Genomic DNA, 23,059 nt, shown 5'->3' with positions numbered 1-23,059 from the left:
TGAGTCCACTTGGAGTAGAAGAGGCACTCTTCAACGAGGATGTCAGAAAGCTTAAGGATTGGGGCAACAAAAGATGTAATAGAGCCGATTGCCTATCCATTAAGACGGATGTTGAAATCGCTCATTCAGGGTTCAGTTGTGATACAAAAGGAGCAATATAGCACCTTATAAAAGAATTCTCTGTTATGTAAATAAATTAGTGTTTCGACGAAAATTAATCTTTATATAGAATGACGGCTTTTATTAATAATGCCGAATTACTTTCTATTTAATGGCAAATACTGGAGGAATGAATTTTGTCTATTTGTACATGTGATTTTAACATTTAATTCACTAAAGCACTTTATTTTTTGGTGGTATGACAATTGTGTGACGAAAAACATTCTAAAAGATGGATGCCATGAATTTTGATAACAATGTTTGTAAGTCCGTCTTTGAGGTTACTTGTATGGTCATGTGACGTGTAATGCTGCCGGTTTTGCATAGGGTAACTGACATTGAAAAAACCGCAAGGCGAAACGCGTCTGTCAGTGCAAGGGGGTCTGCACAATAAAGCATTTTTGCTTTCCGTTCGGAGGATTACATTTTTAAAAAAGAATGTTTATTGACATTTTCAACTTACATAATACATTGCCTTATCCATCCAGAGACTGAACAGCAGTACTGCCCACCTACATGCCAGCAAGTAACTATGTTACTGTGTCGAGTACTGGTGACTACCCCCCTTATAATTCTGGCATTTGTGCAAAACACAGGTGGCGGTCAATATTCCTAGCTCATCACTGGTCCCCAGGCTGCCGTTGTAGGCCAACCATCGTGTGACCAATCTGCATCTATACCTGTAGTTAGTTCCCCCACCCACTCGTTCTTGTGTGAGCTGTATTGGGCATCTATTCTTTGGTGCAGTTAATCGTTTTGGTAAAATACATTGAATTAGGACTCCTAGTATTAACTAATAAAATTTTTCCGTACATTATTTCATCAAAGTTTTGAATTTTATTGCCGATAGCTAAATTAGATTAGGGATAACCCACTTCCTTCATATGTGCAATACTCCTGCAAATATCATTGGAAGAAATTCTGAGGGGGCTACAATTTGGGATGTACTGTTTATAATTCAACATTTTGCGTACATCCATATTTGTCAGTTAACCGAGCATTACTCGCATTACAATTAGTCTTTTGTAAGCTATGTAACTGCTACCAAAACAACGTATTGGCTTCATTATCGATTCCTTAATGTTACCCTTTCATTTCAAACATATTACATTTATTCTTTAAAGCACCATAAATAATTTGTTAGTCTATGTATTTTAAACTCTTATGTATTTGCCTCCTTCTGAATATTGTCTTTTCTTATTATAGGCCAAGTTACGACGTCACATAGAATGATATCAAATGTAGATTTTAAATTGTGCATAAGCGTGTGAACTATTTTCTGTAGCCATTTCCATAGCTTAGTAGATTTTTGTGCTTTTTAGACTGTCAAATTAATAAAATTAGTCCCCACCATAATTTTGATCCGAGTTTCCTTTGCATTTGTGTTACTCTGTTGGTATGTGAGCCTTTATATCAATGGAAACAATTCTTTGATGGTTGCACAAACAAAATTGTATTTCAACACTTTTATATAAGTCAGTTTTTGTCTAGGTTTACTGTGGTTGTTTCAGAGTGCTGCAAGACTCGTTTCTCCACTAGAGTGAAAGCCTGGGGCAGAATGTACACCAGATAAAGTAAGCATTGACACACAAGACTGGGCACAATATAATTAAGACAAAACGACCTGTCTTGTGATAGTATTACATGCTATAAACACTTATCTTAATTGGTCCAAATTGGGGCGGAATTGGAGTGGAATTAATGGACGACCGAGCATGAGGAGAAGGCCAACCTAGTTCATACCTATAGGCAAGTTGGTGTATCAAGATGTTTTTTTGCTTGCTCCATATTAACCTTCTCCGTGTAGGTTGTACAATTCACTGACCATTTAATGGCACCCGAAGGTCTCTTCAGCTTCACAATTGGGGCAAGCTTGGCAAATCTTAGAACAATTATAAATGTATTTTACAATGGCTGTTTACATTTCAACATTTGAGTAATTTGTGTAAATCTGAGTAAAGAAGGTGTCAGCCAACTAGAATCTTGATTGGGAACGGTGGCTGCATGGATGGACCAGTTATGTCTTACGTTCAATGGAGACAAGACGGATTTAATGGTCCTTGGTAACTATTCCAACACTACTCCCGCACTGAGTTGGCCCAAATGTCTTGGCCCGTCTCCAAAACCCAAAGAAAGGATTAAAAGCCTTGGAGTATGGCTGAACAAGGCACTTAAATTTGAACACCAAGCAGTACAATTAGCAGCCTCTTGTTACGGCATCATCGGACAGATGCGTAAAATTCCCCCCCTGCTTCCTGAAACTGCACGAGGGACCATGGTACAGTCACTAGTGTTGTCCCGGTTAGATTGTGGAAACTCTTTCTACATGGGCACCCCAAAACTGCAGGTTATGCAGAACTGTGCAGCCAGGCTGCTGCACAACATCCCCAGATCACAGTCTGCTAAGCCTGCACAGAAATCACTGCACTGGCTGCTAATAAAGGAACACATAATGTTCAAAACACTGTAGGGGATTGGCCCTAAAATAAATATCACCCTTATGGCATTTCACCGGCCCTCAAGATGCCTGCGATCAGCTAATCTGTTCCTGGCAACAGTACCTAAAGTCATATGAGCTCTAGCCGGAGGCCGTATGTTCGCCTACAATGCGACGAGACTATGGAACATGCTCCCGACCTATCTCCGTTCATTGACCCATTATTTCTCATTTTGGAAGCAATTAAAAACATGGCACTTTCAGAACTTGTCGTGAGAATTCTCTCCTTCACTTTCTGCTGCTAGTGCTGGGAGGCCTAAGGTTAGCCATGCGATTTATCAAATGTGAATTAATAATAATAATAATAATGACAAAATATCCAAGTTTCTGCACTCTGTGAAACTGTCACTCAAAACTACAATTTTAGTGAATTGCACTCCATAGCAGTGGTGTGCAGCAAACTTTTTAACCTAACATTATAGTTTCCTAGAAGCCCTTATCTTGTGTTCAGAAGAAGTTACTCACATAGTATAAATATATTGGGGCCATGTAATTTATTTTATTCACTTTACTGAAAAATTTGAACTAACGTATATGTAATGTATTCATAACTGTTTTTACCCGTTGTCTCCGTTTTACAAAGTATCCATGACAATGCATCGACGTCTAATCTCCTTCCTTACTGTGTTAAGTGTACACTGCAGCTGACATGGATGTGCGTTTTAAACATACCACACAATTTAAGACTGTTTTTCCTCTTCTAACAGAAAGTTTTACGAGATTTATGGGAATGGACCAAAAGCATTTGATCTGTCTCGGCATAATTTCAAATCAACAAGCCAGAGGTAAAACAAATCTTTGAAATCTTGTTACAGAGTTGTGATGAAATGTGACTTGGTGTTCTATATAGCACGACGAAGTAACAGTCCACCGGCACCCTCAGAACGTGGCTTCTCGCCCAGCCTCTTGTTGACTGTGTCTTTGCTTTATGTATACAGCTCCCTGCCTTTTAACTAGGTTTGCGCTATACCAATACCACTTACTTACACCCAGTTATTTTTCACTGTCCGGACTTGAAATACAAAGCTCTTCTGTTCGTAGCTTAGTGAAGCCTTCCGTAGCTAAAGATTAGAAGCTACCCAAGGTGCTGCAGTTTAGTGGATGCTGAATGTGCTACAAAATGTCCAGCTACTTGTATTGATTGGGCTTAGTGATGTGTTTGTATTTTGTGTTTCTGCCTTCAGGACAGCAGAAAGTATTTATCAGAAACAAACAACTGGCTTACTTTAGGCCACTTCCTTTATATGTGTAAAACTCCTGCAAGGATCATTGGAAGTCATTTGGGAGGGGTCTACACTTCGGGATGTGCCTTCTACAATTCAACATATTGAGTTCATCCATATTTGTTAGTTAACCGATCTCACATTGCAATTGTATATTCACTCAGTCACCGAGGGCCTTATTCATGAAAGTTTTATTCTGTGAGCAGTGTAGTCTTACTCCTGGCTAGGGTATTTATTTCTGGGAGTATGTCACTCGCATGAAAAGGTTTGTGAATTTTGTTCTGAGAGTGTAATGTGTGCAGTGTCGAACATCTAAATGTATTTTCATTTTGTTCCCACTGTTTAGGACCTAGATTAGTTTAATAACACTTTGATAAATTACTTTATTAAGACTGAGACAGAAATAATTTGTTCATGTTGAAACAACATTGTTTTTTTTAAACTTTATTTTCCTTTTACGTACATATAGAGGATACACATGTGCAAATCCGTTCACTCATTAATTATTATACATTGTTGCTGTCCAATATCGCAGAAAGGAGAGAAAAAGAAAAAGAAATACAATACAGGTGATATGCCTGTCCAGGCTGGAAAAAAAGAAATTATATATCAAAGGAACCTTTTACAATTTACAGCGAGAACCGATCCCTCAAAACCACAACGTATGAATGCATTCTGATAGTCAATTGTGTAGGATCGCCCTTCCTATGCCAGGGCTCATCACAACAGCCGGGTGTTGACAGATTGCCAGAAAGGATTGGGTCAGGAGGATCACACCACACCTGTCGGAACAATGCCCTGTTCTACGGGGGAGTTGGCTGTGCGAGACATGTTTTCCACATATGAACGATATGGACCCCATATGTCTCTGGGACGTGATGTGTTGGGCATTATGTTTGCGTAATTTTCGCTATGGACATTGCAGTATGCTAAGCTGCGGAGCCAGCCCTGTGCAGAGGGTGCTGATTTCCGTCCCAAATGTATTGCAATCTCTCGCTTCGCTAATAGCAACCGCAGCGAAGCGAACCGCCTAATCTTCTTGGGGAAATGGACTGTATATTCCAACAAAGCCATTTCCGGTGTAGGGATCAGGGGTAGTTTTATTATTTTCCCAAGAATATCATGAATGGGTTCCCAGTATGCCAGTAGCTTAGGGCATGTCCAAGTGAGATGAGCAAAGTCAGCGTGTGGCACCGCGCACTTGCGACGATTTTGTGGTCTGGATGGGTCAATTCCATGCGCTATAGCAAGGGTAAAGTAAATGCGACTCAAAAACTTAAAGTGGAGGAGTTTGTGTTTGCTGTTGAGTGAAACCTCTTGCGGGACTGTACTTGGCCCATTGCTCATCCGTTATCGGACGTCCCAAATCAGCTTCCCATTTGCAGCGGATCTTGTTGTCATTGACGGACCTCATATTAGCATAGGCTTTGTATAATTTGGAGTTTAAATGTGCGCTGCTTGTGCTTTCAAGTATCAATGTGAGCGGGGGAAGAAGTCTGGCTCAATCTGGAAGTTAGGTAGTGTAGAGCGCAGCGCAGACTTAATACGGCCCATTACAAATCTATCCATTACACTACTTTCCGGAAGCGGGCGTCCTCTAAAAGGGAGAAGATTTGAACACCGGGGTACAAATCGCCCATTGTGGAGATTTCAAATTTAGTCAGGGTGCACTGAAACAAGCGTTCCCCCATGATCGGGATCCAACTGGCTTTGGGGATGGACAATGCCGAAGAGCATAAAGTGGGAATGCCAGTCAGTCGTCTCTGCCTTTCCCAAACCCAACTTGTGGTGGAAACGGTTTGAATGTCTCCGGAGTCCCGGGGGATGCCTTTGAGTAAAACTGTGGAAAGTTTTTCTGGGAGAACAAAGTCTGCCTCCGGTCGGAGGTATGGTATCTGGGCATCAGGATGGAACCAGGAATGTGAATAGCTGCATTGGGCTACTAAATTATATAACTGTAGGTCTGGAACGCTATAACCACCTCCAACGTATGGCAGTGTAAGAACGAACCAGTTGACCCGAGCTTGCTTACCACCCCAAACTAGTGTGAGGAGTGTGCCGAGCGTTTGAAAAAAGATAACTGTGTGGAGAATTGGGATATTATTAAAATAATATAAAAATTTGGGGAGCACCACCATCTTTTTGATTGCTATTCGGCCCACTATTGATAAGGGCAGCCGAAGACACTTATCCACTTGTGTTTCTAATGCATCAATGGCCCGCCCATAGTTCAAGGTAATAATCTGAGCAGGATCCAGTTGAAACAACATTGTTCATTGCTGCCTATAAATATTTGCATTTTGTAAAAGCCTGTTCTATTTTTGATGACACGCCCCCAACTTGCTGAATAACTGATTCTAAAGGAGCATTGAGCTCCTCATATCCTTATTTCGGCAACTGGTATTTAATAGGTTTATCCTCCTACTAAACCTCACTCATGCAGAAGTGAGCCGCTGAACACTTTACATGAAGTAAACCAGCATTGGCAAAGCCAGTAGGTCTTTGATTGCCTGCAGACCTATGAGCTTTGCTAACGCATGCCTCCTGCATATTTCCTTTGGAAATGTTTTTGTAAGAATTTGTTACCCACCTGTGTAATCGGTCAGTCAAAAACATTACGACTTTACACAGTAGTCATACAATTGCATACAAATTATTAAAATACATAAAAACATAAAAAATCCACACTTACAAAAGCGTACAATATATTTAAAAATAGATCCAGCAGCGAAAATGGTCTTGTGGTCTCTGAGTCTGCAAATATGTGAAAGCAAGTCTATGTTGTCCAGTATTATTGAATCTCAATAAAGGATATAAAAACGTAGCAGTGTAAACACACATTTATTTGTGCAACCGTTCCATCTTTGAATGGTTATTGTAATAAAGTTTTGCATAACAAATTCCGAAGCGATCGCCTGTGTCTGCATGTATGGGCACAAATGCGCACACATGGTTGAGCAACGTTGAAAGTTTTTTGATAAAGTAAAACAAAAACAATTCAAGTATTGGTAACTATGCATTATAACCGTGTCTTGGGAGCTAGTGTGTCCCCTCTTATAAGAAGAAAAAAATGCTAGAAAAGGGTAAAAAGCACAATTTGGCCAGCAGTCCCTGGCACTGAAGGGAGCACATTTCTGTGTGGGTGATGATATTGTGCTTGTGTAAAATGCCATCAGTTACACAGAAGTACAGCAGTGGCTGAAGTGACTGATCTATTGCCCTATACTGTATGCTCTAGTGGGTAACAATAAAATGTCAATGACTCTACAACAGACCAATGGTGAAAGTATGCTGACTAAAACTACCTATGCATATGTATGTATTTTAAGGTTTTCTGTTCGAAAAACAAAAGGTGTTTATCACCAGACCTAAAAAAAAAATATTTCCAGAGTGCAGAAAATTGATGTGCGATTGTTTCTCCCTCTCCAAATGATAACATTTTTGTGCCCTCTGTAGCAAACTAGTCTGAAACACAAAAATGCAGGTGTACCATTCCAAAGTATTTTTGCCACTGCACAAAATGCATTCGTGCTGCTGAAGAAGCGGTACTTTTGAGAATGGGGACCTGCATAATACATACCGAATTATCTAAATGACAGCCTAAATGATGGGATGTGAAAATTGATCATCAAGCAACCATATGGGTTAAAACACCTTTTGCAGGCGCAGTAGTGACACTAAATGCTGGAATGAATACCCTTACATGTACACTGTGCTGTCACTAGGTGCAGGTTATTGAGACATTTATTTGGGTACCTTTCTGACACTAGATGGTGGAGTAAATATAAACACTTTGGCGCAACAACGGGCATTAGCTGCTGTCATGAACATCCCTCTTTGGGCACTAGGCTCTGACTAAAGGCTGGATAAACATACCTATATATATATACATAAAACTGGCTATCGGTGTACTGTATGAGCATGCTGTTGACACCAGGCTCTGTGATGTGCATAGTCTCAGACTAGGTGCTGAAATGGACTCTCCTATATGACCAGCACTTGCATCAACATTAGTTCTGTGCTAATGAGAGGACTCAAATAAACGTTTGGTGCTTAATTGAACACTGCTGCATGGACACCATATCCAGACTGCATGATGGGTTGACCACCCCTATGTGGGCTCCACACTGACACTTGAAGGATCATTGCGATGCCAGAGGGACTGCCACAGAAAGGCTGCAGATGGCAGTCCCACTGACACACAGCCCTTCGCGCCTACTGCCTCATTACGTTGCAGGCGGTCAGACCCTTGACTGTTGCGGTTGGACCCTTGACTGTTGGGGTACGGGTACGCCCTGACAGGGCGGAGGTTGGAATTGTGATCCTAAAGGTCAGGATTAGGAAACACGTCAGCCAAGGCATGCTGCATCGCATTTGTTCTGTTACCTAATATTTAAAGGCTTGTTGCGAGTGTACTCTACGCAAAGGTAACATTTTCTGAAATTGTATATATGTATATATATATATATATATATATATGTGTGTGTGTGTGTGTTTATTCTTAAACCATATTCTATATGAACTTTTCATGGTTTGTATTTCGCTCAGTATTTTAGATTATTCATAAGGAGGTGACACTTAATTATATGTTCGCAGTGCATTTTAAGTCTGGTATCACTTTTCGTCCGGAGATTTTACTCCACTTTTCCAAAATCCAAAAAATAAAATAATATTAAAAATGGAAAAGAAACTAAATGAAACTTGTAAGTATACAATGAATAAACCCAAAACATTTTTCCCCAAATGAGCATAATGTTTTCTGAAACCTATAACCACTCTCGTGTGGGTTCATATTTGTCCTACAGTTGTCATGTTTGTGAACTGGGGTTTCTTAACCCCTTGGGCACGCCCGCGAATCTGCGCCTGTTTTGAAGAGTGGGCGGATTCATGACGGCCCCCAGCCGTCATCAGCACACGAGCACTGTGATGCATGACGACTGGGCCGTCATCAGCACGCAAGGGGTTAAAATAGAGAGAAACAAATAGCATCCAAACAAAAACTACCTATGATAAACATACACAGGAGAGATGGAACTGCTGTAACTACCTAGACTCGGCAAAAGCCAAATTCAATGGGCTAACGCATGCAGCGTTGGCACAGTAAAGCAAGACGCATGTTAGGGAGCGAACAGAGGCTGCTATAGTGGTAAAGTAGTCTTATCATGCATTTCAATGGACGTACTCCGATGTAGGTGGAAGGATACACACAAACAGCCAGTAGCATTAGGTGTGATGTATACTTCACTTGGCCGAGGCAAGTTGTGATTGTTAGGGTCTCAAGCTGGTGGCTTAAAGAGACTTTTTGAAGAAAGCCAGTGATCCATACCGATGGACAAAAAGTCCATACTGTTTTGTTGTTAGTAACGGATCTTCTTCGGCAGCTGAGCTGTAAAATCCAGACCTAAAAATAAAAAAAAACATGTAAAACATCCTTTTTAGTGAGCTACGTTTTTAGTTTCACATTTTGTTAAGTGTATATTCTCCTACATAATGCCTTCTATGAACCAAAATGGTTTAAGATCATCATGTATCAATCCATTCTTCATCGACCGAGAGCCCCAAATTCTACTCTTACGATCGGTGTTATATTACCCCACCAGACTCTCCTGGGGACCAAAACATTATGTAAATATCTTATCGACTGAAAGCTGTACATTTCTGTAATAGATCAGTCAAATCTACGTGGCTAGAACTGCGTGATGCTAAGGGCAACTTACCTGTTCACAAAAAGACAGTTGAACTCCTTGTCAGAGACATAACATGCTGTATATATGCAACTATTCTATAATACAATTCTATAGCAAGGGTTTATGCAAATGACAAGGAGCAGGCACAGGATTTCTCCGTAATTGCAAATGTTCATCTTATTGTCCCCCCCCCCCTTCATTGACACCCGAATATTATGCTCCCTGCTCATGCCAATGCAAGTAATTTAAAGATACGAATATATCGCTCTAACTCTTTATAGCTAGATTAAATATACCTTCTCATATTAAGGTAATTATCACTGATGTTACATTGAAGTAAATAACAATAGGGGCAGAGATGCAGCTTAAAACCTGGATGTAATTCCCGTTTAACCCATAATAGGCAATGTGATTTCACGCAGTGCTCACCAAAAATTAATTCTGACAAAGCATACATGTATATCTTTTATGGATGGAGAGGGGTGCATATGTATGTGATTGTATATATGCTGTATACATTTTGTCAGACTGGTACCAGTGTACCCTGGTACCTCTGTGCACATTACTGGATTTCAAGTTTTTTTTTACTGTGAACCCATATAATATATTTACACTTTTCAGGAGTCCAATGCAGATGCATAGTATTTTGGGATTTTATGACTTAATACACTATTTATTAATGTGTGAGCAGGTGCAATATTTTCAGATTTAGAGGATTCTGTAGGTGCCCAGCTGTATATTTTTGTATTGAGTCGACAATAGGTTATCTTTATATGGGTATGTGACACATTATTGTCTCGCTCACAAACTAGGCAAGAGACTGCCAGGTTTAGCGTAAGTCACCAGTGAAAATGCTGAACATGATTTATCTTTGCATTGTAGATTCATAGAAAAATTCCTTGAGCTTCAAAAAGCAGGAGAAACGGATGAAGAAAAACTTTTTGAAGATACCGGGAAGGCCCTCTTGGCTGAAGGAGTAATATTGAGAAGAAAAGGAACTGTCCCGGTAAGTTGTGTGGTGAATAGTTCTTGTTGGCTCACGTTTTAATGCAAATAGGAGGTTCTTGCAAGGTGATTGCTCATCACTGTCAGGTTGGTGGCAGAGGGTCAGGAGTGAATCACTTGGTGCCCTATTCATCAATTATGGCCCAGCTGAGTATGTTTTTAACGGTGAATCACAAACCCTCTATTTCCCCAAGTGACCAATTTGCATTATTTTACTTTTTTTAAAAGGGCATACAGACCACACATCTTAAACTGATGCATAGTTAGGGGCTACACATTTACTTTATCCCCGAGTTCATGGCTAGAAGAGAAGTGGCGGTCTTTAATCATTAAAAATAATTCTTTGTTTATTTGATGAAAATGATAGCTTCCTTCTGATATAGCAGCTGCTTTTCTTCAGTGCTTTAAATAACAGACATTACTATTGCCCAATGTATGGCACTTACTTCACTGAGCGTGGGAGGGATGGTAGGCTGAAGCTATCTTAGCAGGATTTGACCTCCTGATCGCAGAATGTCTTGTTGATAGCGGTGAGTGATCATATCAGCGTGCCATCCTGCTGTAACGCACCCCCACGCCCTGTACATGTAGATAATTCCTCAGACTTAAATGCTTGATTATAGTTCAAAAATAAGGAAAAGTAGATGAAAGTGACGAGCATATCAACAAACCTGCACCCAAGGGAGACAGAATACACCTGAGCTTCGGTGTGGGAAATTTCCATAACCCCTGACTGCAGATGCTTGGACCCATACGGTGCAAAACTTTATACGACATTGTGTCTAAGTTGAATCTGATATGGAAGACCAAGTGAGATTCAATGACTCAATATTATGGTAAATAATATTGTTGACAAATATATCATGTGAGAAATATCGTTTACCACAATATTGTGTTCCTGTACTTGTAAATATCAAAGTATCTGAAAAAATATATAGTTTACAGCAATATCATCAAAAAGGGACTATTGTGTTTCTAGTATGTATACAATTTGAAGTAGTAAATGTTAAATATAACTTATAAAATGAATGTAAAGAAAACGAATAACGCTAATTATTTAATACTATATATAAATACATATATATTTATATAAACGCATTAACCTGTATGTATTTCTATAAATATATAGTTATAATATTACATAAATATTGAACATATTTATTTTACATTATATTAATTAAAAAAATCAAATATTTTTAAAACAAATGATTTCTTTTTAGCAGTTTAAAAAATATATAATAATAATTATCTATATGTATATAATATACATATAAATGTAATGCAAAATACACATCTAAATAAAAAAACAATAAAAAAATTCAATAGCCAAATAATTATTAATTTCAGAAATATATTGAATAGTAACTTATTACAACCCCAAAAACACAGTTACTAAAAATAAACATAGAAAATTAACATAAAATATATTAAATATACATAAATAATATAAATTCAATTTTACCAATGTTAGGTAAAGTGTTTGACTCCTTAAAGATAGGCTATACTATACTCCTTCCACTTTAAGCCACAATAGGGAAAGTGTTGGGCTTCGGAGGGGTTACATTTACCAGTCCCTCTCCAGTGTAAGTAACAATAGGGAAATAAATGGATTTTGAAGGGGTTAAATTTACTATTCCCACGCCAGTTTAAGCAACAGTAGGTAAAGTACTGACGTCACAAGGATTCCATATATGAATACCAGTCCTATTAATGTAACTAAACATTTACAATTCGTAATACAAAACATAATTTAATTACAAGATAGAGAAATAAGTATATATACATTCCAAAATTACATATATCAACTTGTTGAACTACTAATAAAATAAAAAAATGATGAAATTACTTTTTTATTTCATTTCAATTAATAATTTAAACAGAAATTGAATTTAAAGAAAACGTTACACCCACAACCAAATTTCACAAACACCATTAAATAAATGTTTTTTTAAATGGTAAATATAATTATTTTACTTAATCACCAATTAATACATTGCATATACATTATTACAAAAAATTATATATTTAATTTCCTCCCAACCTACTCATCTAAAAAATAAAACCACATTAAACAATACATATGTAATGAACATATAACATGCAACATATATATTAAAAGAAATAATACAGTAGCACAATAAGTAATCAACTAATTTACATAATTAATAATCACATTCTATTTAAGCAACAATATTATTTTAAAATAAAATACATTTCATTATAAATTAAATAATTAGCAACTTAATTTCATTATTTATAACTTCATTTACTGCCCACCCTATACTCCTACTCATCCAAAAACTCACAACTAAAATATAACTTTCCATTACTAATAATAAAACTAAAATAGAGATTTCAAGTACAATGTTAATGTTCAAGCTTTAACAATCAAATAATTGACATAATATTCAATTAACAATTACCATTAAAATAGAAATATATCTAATTTAAATTACATCCCACCCTAACCTCCAACAAACACAACAACCTGCTACAGTAAAATAAATGACTAATAACATTTTTTTTAAACTAGATTGCTTAAAATTACAAACTGTTTTTATAAAACTAATATTTATACCAACAAAACTAACACCTAAAATTAGTATATTAACTAAAGCATATTAAAGTAATTAAAGCAATATTTTTACAACTATGTTACTGAAAACGGTATAAAAAACAACAGTATTGAATATTATTTACTAAACTAAGCGATTTATTCTTGGTGACAAGTTTGTATACCACAATATTTTGTAATCACAATATTTTTATGCAATATTTTTGCTTTTTAATATTTTTAGCTCCATATTCTGTCCATACCCCTTAAATGCAATCTGAGATTTCTTCAGAAACATAAGCACACATGCAATGCAGAAATCTCAGGTCAGTCACCATACAGCCTATCGCGCCCCAAATGATAATCTTACCCAAAGTTCTGTGCTAATGTAGAGGTATTCTGTAATGGCAAGACATCACACAACACCCCCAAGCCACCACGAGCAACAAAGCAGATTACATAGCAAACACTGATAGTATTCTGCAGCAGCTGACTTAGCTTAGTCTAGCTGGATGACTGAAGGGAAGCTTTTTTTACAGCATTCCCATCCTTCAAACATGTCAACACTTTCCTAATATCTGGAGCATAGCATGGGCTCTGATTTGGTTGTGGAGGTTGTCGCAGCGTTTGGGGACCTAAGTCAAGTGAAAAATTGTCCTTTTCAGTTCTGACTGAACCATAAAAACTGATAACAAATTAAAATCTCTACACTTCATAAGCATAAATAAAAAAAAATAAGAAGTACAGACTGACTATAAGAAAAGTCGTCTAAGCAAAAACACTAAGAAGGCAAAGCAGTCATAACGCTCATATCTAGCAAAAGGGTAATTTGAAGATGATGCACAGAATGTATTTCTTCTTTTAACGTCCCTAACCAAAAATAAAGCATAAGAGGGAAATTAAGAGAGAAGGTATAAAAAAGCAGGAGAGCAGGACCTACGCAAATTTGCTTTAATTAAAGGGATGAGGTAATTCTTCAGAATATTAGAATTACATTTACAAATATGCATCACTGTGAGCCTGGAGGTGCCATGACAGTAACTGTTCAGTCTAGTCTCTATAAAGGGCATGCACATATGAAAGACAACAGGTTCCTTACCAAACCTTAGCCTAGTCAAAAGGAATCTAACATGAGTATTACTAATCAAATAAGGTTCCATCCAGTTGACTGTTTACAATATAAAGTGGGCTCTTCCAGAACTTTACATTCTTATCAGGGTTAGTGAAAAGGTCCTGTCAGCCAATTAATATGCAACACATTCTAACATATTTAAGCTAGGGATTCCTAAACCACTAGTCTAAATTAAAACAGTTTGTCAGAATTTCCCTATTCAAAGACTCAGCTCGATTACACCAGAATGAATGGTAATCACAAATTATACCATGATGCCTGAATGCCTTAATTGATTGAAGCAGCCTTTTCTCCTCAAACATTGACTTATGGCATCATTACTATATCAGTGGGACTGCCACCGACAAGCCGTCGGTGATGGTCCTACCAACAGATTCCCCTTTGGGCCAACTGCCATATTACGATGCAGGTGGTCAGACCATTGACTATCGGGAGATGGACCGCCGCTGCAATCTCCAAGAAGATCTACTGATCCCACAAGGGCGGCGGTTGGAATTGTGATCCTGAATGGAGGCGGTGCCTGCTCAGACACCACTGTCAGGGTCATGATGTCCCTTTCTAACTGCCTGTTCATGGCGGTCGCACCCCCATGAAAAGGTAGCCGTAAAGGGACTCTGGGGTGTAGGAAGCTAGCTCTGTATATACTAAACCAAAGTGAGGTATAGTGTGCACAGACAGAGTCCAGTGGAACCCCAAAGGTAGGCAGAGGTAAAAGTAGATACCACCTTACTCTCTATTTGTGGTAGTGTGGGCGAGCAGTAAGCTTTTATCAGAGGGTAGTGTTAAGCAAATGATTGTAACACACTCAATCAGCAAATGATTGTAACACACTCAAAGACTTAACTCCGACCAATTTGCTTTTATATAAAAAATATTCTTTAAGTTATTTTATTTCCTAGAGCCAAGCAAGCCTGGCAAAGGTAAGTGATTTATACTTAGCAGTAATAATACAGTTTGAATTGCAGTTGTGTGTATATATACTTTGGTTTGATTACAGTAGAATTACTGGTAATATAATACTTTGAAATATAGTACATATACTTTGTATTGACTTTTCAATAGGATGTCAAGTAAATTACTTTACAGACTACTTTTCTCACACAGTTTAGAATACCTGGGTACTGCCCTGGGACATTTCCTGTAAACAGGTAAGTAAACGCATTTTGGTTATTTGTATGCAGTTTTAGAGACTTTGATAGATTTTCCAACTCCACACATAGAAAACAGTGAATGTTATCCTATGGGGGGGAAATAGTGTTATCAGTTAACAGCGAAGTATTTTGTTGTGGGAATGGGTTTTCTAGGGTTAGAACAAGGTTTCTTCCAGGTTCAAAGTTGCACTCTTGTTACACACTTGGCCGTGTGCAGAGTGCTACGGCCCAGTGTTCTCCAATTAGGGTTAGGGGGCCTGTTGGTGGCTGCTTACAAGCAGGCCACAAGGTTGTGGGAGCAAAGCTCCTGGTCTTTAGCTCAGGGCAAATGGGGTTCCAGTTACCCCCAAAGTTACATCCTCAGCAGCTCTAGGGCCGTTGAGTGCAGGGTGCTGGTTTGTAATCGGGTACCCTGTTACTTTAAATGGGGATTCTCTGGTTTGCAAACACACTGCAGGCTCGGGGATGAAGGTTTTCTGGGTGCGACCACCGCTTGGAGAGGTAAGTTGGGATGCTGGGGGTTTGCTAGACACCATCAGTTGGATGCAGGGGTGTCCTTTAGGGTCGGATCTTCTTACCAGCTCTTGGTCGCGGTTGGAGGGAACTTTCCGGATTGAGGCTGCATGCATCGGCTGGAGGAAGGTCAGGGGTCACTGGATCTTAGGTCAGGATCGCCGGGGAGACCTCCTCGTGGTGTTGGGCCACTCGAACTCAGGCCATAGGCGACAGGTGCAGAGTGGTGCAAACTCGCGGATTTTGCCAGAGTTGGGGTCTGTTGGTGAACAAATCCGGTGTTCACGGGAGACCAAGTCTTTTCCTTGGAAGGCATCGCAGGTCCTCACGGTTCTTGAGGTTACTGGATGCAGGACACACTGGAGTTGCACTTCTGCAGGTGTGAGGTGGGGACAGGCCGGTAGGGCTGGGGCCAAATCATTTGGCTTTCTCCTCCTTCTTAGCTTCGGCCCGGCAGTTTGGTCCTTCATCTTCCTTTCTTCTTGGTCATACTTGTCCAACTTCTTGGTTCAGGGCTGCCCCCTAAATTCTGTATTTAGGGGGCGTTTTAGGGGTCTCGAGGTCAGTAGCCATTGGGCTACTGACCTTAGGGTGACTCCACCCTTGGTGTGCTCACCACACGTGAGGGAGTGAGTGCAATCCCTAATCCTGATTAAGGCGTGCCTGCCATCAGCACGATGGCGGGCACTGAAGTGTGGGCTTCACCTCACCTCCCCCACCTCAGGGGATGTGGTTGACAGAGGTGGGCACATCCTTTGGGCTGGCTAATTTTTCCCGCCAGTCTTACAGCCGGAAAGTAGGGGAAACGGAAAGGGGACCTGCTTGTGAAAGCAGGAGAGGCTAGGAGTCGCATTACAAAGGCTGCAAGGCATTTGAAGCTCCCCTGCCACAGATGGCTGTTCCTGGCCTGGGGGAGGTGTGAACACCTCGCCCAGAAAAGACTTTGTTTCTGGGCGAAGGCTTCCACCCTAGGGGTCCAGAAGCATGTTTTGTGGTGACATTCTGGTGTGCACCAGGCAGGGGACCCACCAGAGGGAGGTCGTTTTTCAGGGGGCATCTCTAAGATGCCCTCTGAGTGCATTGTCCATTAACATTGACATTAGTGTGGGTTTAATGTGATGAGAAGTTTGATACCAAACTTCCCAGTTTTCAGTAAAGCCATTATGGGGCTGTGGAGTTCATAATGACATACTCCCAGCACCGTAACTCTTAATGGCATTGCTGCACTTACAATGTCTAAGAATTGGCTTAGACACTGCAGGGGTACAGGGCTCACCACTGGTATAGTGCACCTAGCTAGAGGAGTGGCTGACCTATGCCAGGGCAGTGTGTTGTAAGCATGGCACAAAGGGGTGTGTGCGGTGTCGACTCTTCACTTTGCTCTGCACCAGAACACGCAGCCTGCTATGGCAGTGTGTGTGTCTGTGTAAAAGTACAAAGCCTCTAAGGGTGGCACAATAAGTGCTGCAGCCCTTAGAGTCCACCCCCGGCCACAGTGCCCTTGGTACTCATGGTACCATTTACAAGAGACTGGCATGTGGCCAGAGAGGTACCAATTGGAGGTACAAGGTACAGTTTTTGAGAAAAAACACCTGCCCTGAGAACATGATTGGCAGGGACCCAGAGCACATCAAGTCAAAGACCATCAGTAGTATGGCAAAAAGTGGGGGGGGGGTTACTGCAGCAGAAACCCAGCTTCCTGCATAGGGGTCCCAAACAGGGCCTCTGTCCCCCGTGGGCCACTGTAATGTGGTCCTGGGGCACATGTAGTACCCCCACGCACATTCATGCACCGTGTGGCAGGCACCAAATAGTGCCTGGTACATGATGCATGAATGTGAACAAAGTGCTCAATATTACTGCGACTTGTTCTGCAGCCCTTTTCCAGGGCCACAACACAAGCTGCAGTGTTATTGAGCACTTTTCTGCCCGTCAGCCTGGCTGTCACATTGTAATTGGGCGTTATGACCACTGACATCTTGTCGGGCAGTCTCCTACCCCAGGCGACCTCCAACGGAATGAGACTCTTATTGTAAGTTTTTTTATTTTTTATTTGTCACTAGAATATACGTTTTGAAAAGATTTGCGGTTAGGTCAAAATCTCTATACACTTAATGTAACAACTCCTGTAATGGATTAGCCATTCTTGAAATAAGAAGAGCATCACCAGTTTTGTAATTTACAAATTAAACTTTACAGTTATTTGAATAAGCCTGATTTCTTATTTATTTCTAGAGTAACCATGCACCAACAAACTGTGACATTCCACAGCTTTCTCATTACCCGCTAGCCCGAAGGTTCTGTAAAAACTCAGTAAGAAAATATTAAAGGGCACATAAACCAACATACATTGAGACACACACAATCTATCTCCTTGGATAATATTTTTGATGTGGGTTGGTAAAATCTTCTAAGGCTGGCTCTTTCTGAGGGAGTTTCCAGGGACATGAATATGTTTTTACAATGATAAATGGGTGACATTGGGTGGCAGTGGTGGTGAGTCCACTGAAGGTGAGCCATAAAATCTTGAAATGCGTCTGTAATTTGATTGAGTCTCCTTGGAGACAACGATGAGTCTGGTTGCCTTCTTTGGACTCTTAGCAGGCAATTTAGTTGGCAGTCCTAGCTGATGAAAGGGTACTGGAGACATAACTGCCTGCTTTTCATAGATGCATGCAGCTCGAGCCACAGAACAAGTATAACTCAGAGAGCAAGCATTGGTATAAGCCAATAGGTCTCGCCTTTGGGACCTTATAAGTGTTTAGCGAAGCAACAGTTGATGTTGTTGCACCAAGGATATTGTGGGTGGATAACTAAACACTTATAAGGTCCCAAAGTCTAGACCTGTTGTCTATGCCAATGCTGGTTACTCTTAGTTCTCTGATGAAAGAGTAATGTCTCAGTCTTTAACCACATGGCTGCTGCGGGGATTTTTGCGCTGTGCTGCAAATTGCTCTTTTGCTTCACTTATGACGAGCTCAGCTCGTCATCAGCACACGACACCCGTGGGTGATGACGAGCTGAGCTCGTCATCAGCAGCGAAAGGGTTAAGCATCAAGAAACCTTTGGTGACATTGCGTTCTATAAAAGCCTGTAACATAACCCAACCTTCTGGGATTCTAGGCTTTGAATGTTACCCATTTTTGTAGAAGAAGTCACCTGGAAATACTAGGAAGAAACCGGGCCACTGTATTTTCACACATTTTTGCATGCAACATTTTTCTGACAAGATAGCACTCACTTGTCTATGATACATTTATTTCCACCTGGAATTAAAGATGGCTGGATGAACAGAGTACATATGTCATGGTAGTAGCACCATATGAATGAATGCACCCAGAGTAATATCAGTTATAGATCCCTCTTGTAGCGTATCATGAAAGCCATCCTAAACAAGTTAGACTACTGTCATATTCGAAAGTACGTGAACGATTTGAACATGAACAGCAATTGTTGCAAAGTCTATTTTTATGCTAATTATTAACAAGGATCGAAAAGGACGCATTACTAGTTTGCTCAGGGACCTATATCTTTGGGTCAACCTAACATTTCAAAAGCCTCAATCTCACTAAAATATCGATATTATGAATCTTAATGGCAAATGGCTCCTATAGCAACCTGGGTGAGTCAGAGCCCTCACGTTTCCTGTACACAAGCATGGTAGTTTATCCAGCCTGAGTGTTTCTGGTGCTTTGCGATACTTGCAGTCCTGAATTTAGAATACAACAACTAAGACAACAGTCAATCAATCAATCAGTGACACTTATAAAGCGCGCTACATACCCGTAGGGTCTCAAGGCGAGGGCGTGGTTGGCTGATCGGAGGTGGCGTTTGGGAGCGTAGAAGTTGACTCGGCTGTTGAGGTAGCTCGGGCCTTGGTCGTGTAGGGCTTTGTGTGCGTGGGTGAGGAGGCGGAAGGTGATTCTTTTGTTGACGGGGAGCCAGTGAAGGCCTCTCAGATGTCCGGAGATGTGGCTGGTTCGTGGGATGTCGAGGATGAGTCTGGCTGAGGCGTTCTGGATCCGCTGGAGTCTCTTCTGGAGCTTGGCGGTGGTACCGGCGTAGAGGGCGTTGCCGTAGTCCAGTCGGCTGGTGACGAGGGCCTGGGTGACGGTCTTCCTGGTCTCGGTGGGGATCCACCAGAAGATCTTCCGTAGCATGCGTAGGATGTTGAAGCACGCCGAGGAGACGTTGTTGACTTGCCTGGTCATGGAGAGGGAGGGGTCCAGGATGAAGCCCAGGTTGCGTGCATGGTCTGTCGGTTTGGGTGCGGTGCCCAGGGCGGGAGGCCACCAGGAGTCGTCCCAGGCGGAGGGAGAGGAGCCCAGGATGAGGACCTCCGTCTTGTCCGAGTTCAGTTTCAGGCGGCTGGTCGTCATCCACTCGGCTATCCCTTCGTGCAGGTTGGCTCTGGCGGCGGCGGGACGTTGGTCAGGGAGAGGATCAGCTGGGTGTCGTCAGAATGCAAAAATAAACCGTGGACTGGATGAGCAACTTAAGCATAGACTCAAAGAAAGAGATTTTAGTCTGTAAGCCTGTCAAAGATTGGAAAATTATTTTACTATCATTTTGCAAGGGTCCACGATATGTGGGTGTGCTTCTTGTGTGCCCTGTCACAAGGTCTTGGCCATCTTGGAGTTAAAGAATATCAAGTATTTTGTGATAGGATTGAAGCAAGTACACAAAATAAAATACCAGAATAAATACATTTACCGCAGCATGACTCGGATATGGACTGGAACTTTGACATAAACGCTAGCAACCTCATGATTCAGTTTGTTCACTGTAGTCGTTAGCAACGTGCAATCTTACTATGTTAGGTCATATTACTGCCATTTGTAGCAGTGTGTGAGATTTACTCCAGAACGAGTTTCAGACATGAATGCAATGCCCATATAAAATGTGTACCGTTCTCCTTATTACTAAGCATTCGCGTTCCGTGAATTCGTGGATTTCCCCGTGAAATCGCAAAATAAATCCACGAATTCGCGAATTTCCCCGCAAAATCGCAGATTTTTTTGCGATTTGCCCTGGAGTACTTTCTACTGGCTAATGCAGTAAGTGCTCCCTCATTGGGTAAATGTATAGTGCTTTTACTACACTGTAGCTGCGTAAAGGGCCAGAAGATGTGTCTCCAGTGACCATGTGTGCCTGTAACACAGGCACAGGCACACATGGTCACTGGAGACACATCTTCTGGCCCTTTACGCAGCTACAGTGTAGTAAAAGCACTATGGGGCAGATTTACAAGCCGCTTGCGCCGCAGTTGCGTCACTTTTGTGATGCGGCAGCACAAATGATGCGCCATGGTGCTGGGTATTAACAACGTGATGCATCTGAGAGATGCATCACGTTGTAAAGCCCTGCGCCATCAGGAGGCGTTCCGGCGCAGAAACGCCTCCTAAAAGTGGCTGAGTGAAATCTACAAGATTTCACTCAGTCACTTTTAGGCCAATGCTGCGTCAAAACCCTGCCCCTGCTTTAAGCAAGCGCAAGGCTTGAGCTCCAGCAATGCGCTGCTTTTACGGCACAGATGCGTGACGCATCTGTGCCGTTTTTGCCACATGGTGCGCCGCGTTGTAAATGCGGCGCACCATGGGTGGCGGAGCTGCGGCACACAATAATGCGCCAGTTATTGTAAATCTGCCCCTATGCATTTAGCAAATGAGGGAGCGCTTACTGATTAGACAGTAGAAAGTACTCCAGTTGAGTAGAGGTATTGCACAAAAAGGTGGCATCTTCATTGACAAACACGCAGGGCGGGATTCATTCTGCCCCCTGTTAGACTCGTTTTTTGTGCCCTTCTGCCCTCTGTTAGACTCATTTCCCCTTGTTTTTGTGCCCTTCTGCCCTCTGTAAGGCTCGTTTTTTATGCCCTTCTGCCCTCTGTTATTCCCTTGTTTTTGTGCCCTTCTGCCCTCTGTTAGACTCGTTTTTTGTGCCCTTCTGCCCTCTGTTAGACTCGTTCTTGTGTCTTTCTGCCCCCTGTTAGACTCGTTTTTTGTGCCCTTCTGCCCTCTGTTAGACTTGTTTTTCCCTTGTTTTTCTGCCATTTGTTAGACTGCTATTTGTGCCTTTCTGCCCTCTGCATCACCACATCATCACTCAGCGCTACCCCAGCATCACTCAGCGCTACCCCAGCATCACTCAGCATCACCACATTATCACTCAGCACCACCACATTATCACTCAGCACCACCACAGCATCACTCAGCACCACCACAGCATCACTCAGCACCACCACAGCACCACTCAGCATCACCACAGCACCACTCAGTGCCACCACAGCATCACTCAGCACGACCACAGCATCACTCAGCACGACCACAGCATCACTCAGCACCACCACAGCATCACTAAGCACCACCACAGCATCACTCAGCACCATCACAGCATCACTCAGCACCATCACAGCACCACTCAGCTCCACCACAGCATCACTCTGCACCACCCCAGTACAACTCAGCACCACCACAGCACCACTCAGTGCCATCCCAGCATCAATCTGCGCAACCATTCAACAACTGGTTCAAATATGTTCTCTCAATGTTTCAAGCTTTATTACAAATGTCACAAAAAGATGTTAATATTTCACTTCTGTTCTTGTATTTTCGTCACAATAAAATACACTGTACATAATCTTCGCAAAAGTTATTTACAAAAGTTTAAGCTATTGCCATTATAAATTAAAATCACTTTTTTTAAAGTATTAATTAAAAAAAATTCAAAGCCAATGTAATTTGTAATATCAATACATCTAAGTCACGTAAATACGAAACATGTTGCATTACAAATGCTATAGGTGTCACATTTGCGAAATTTATTACTATTGGCATTGTAAATGACAAAGCTATTAATTTAGCTATTTTCAAAACCAACACATAAATTAAAAAAAATGTAATTTACAAGACCAATAGCTCAAACTTTCCTAATACGAGACCTATTGCATTGCAAATGCTTGTTTTTATATCTGTCAGTGCTTCCTGTTGAGGTTTAATTTTCGTGACAGGCGCCTCATTGCCTACTTATAACTATTCTCTGACCCTGCTTCAAGGGTCAGAGCAGGGTCAGAGAATAGTTGCAAGTAGGCAACGAGGCCAGGAAGCACTTACAGACTTACAGCAGCAGGTGCCTAAGT

The 23,059-nt window shown here is 41.1% G+C and overlaps 1 protein-coding gene across 1 annotated transcript in view; it reads left to right on the top strand.

Annotated features, from left to right (window-relative positions):
• Positions 1-23,059, top strand: part of MRPS23 (mitochondrial ribosomal protein S23) — a 94,674-nt gene that overhangs the window by 46,808 nt on the left and 24,807 nt on the right. Inside the window, exons 3-4 of the mRNA XM_086954841.1 lie at positions 3,364-3,441; positions 10,449-10,572. Coding sequence (XP_086810967.1) covers positions 3,364-3,441; positions 10,449-10,572 — 202 coding nt within the window. The remainder of the gene's footprint in view (positions 1-3,363; positions 3,442-10,448; positions 10,573-23,059) is intronic.

Source organism: Lissotriton vulgaris, chromosome 2_1 (genome assembly GCF_964263255.1).
Source record: "Lissotriton vulgaris chromosome 2_1, aLisVul1.2, whole genome shotgun sequence".
Lineage (NCBI taxonomy): Eukaryota > Metazoa > Chordata > Amphibia > Caudata > Salamandridae > Lissotriton > Lissotriton vulgaris.
This window is presented reverse-complemented; position numbering and strand designations above follow the sequence as displayed.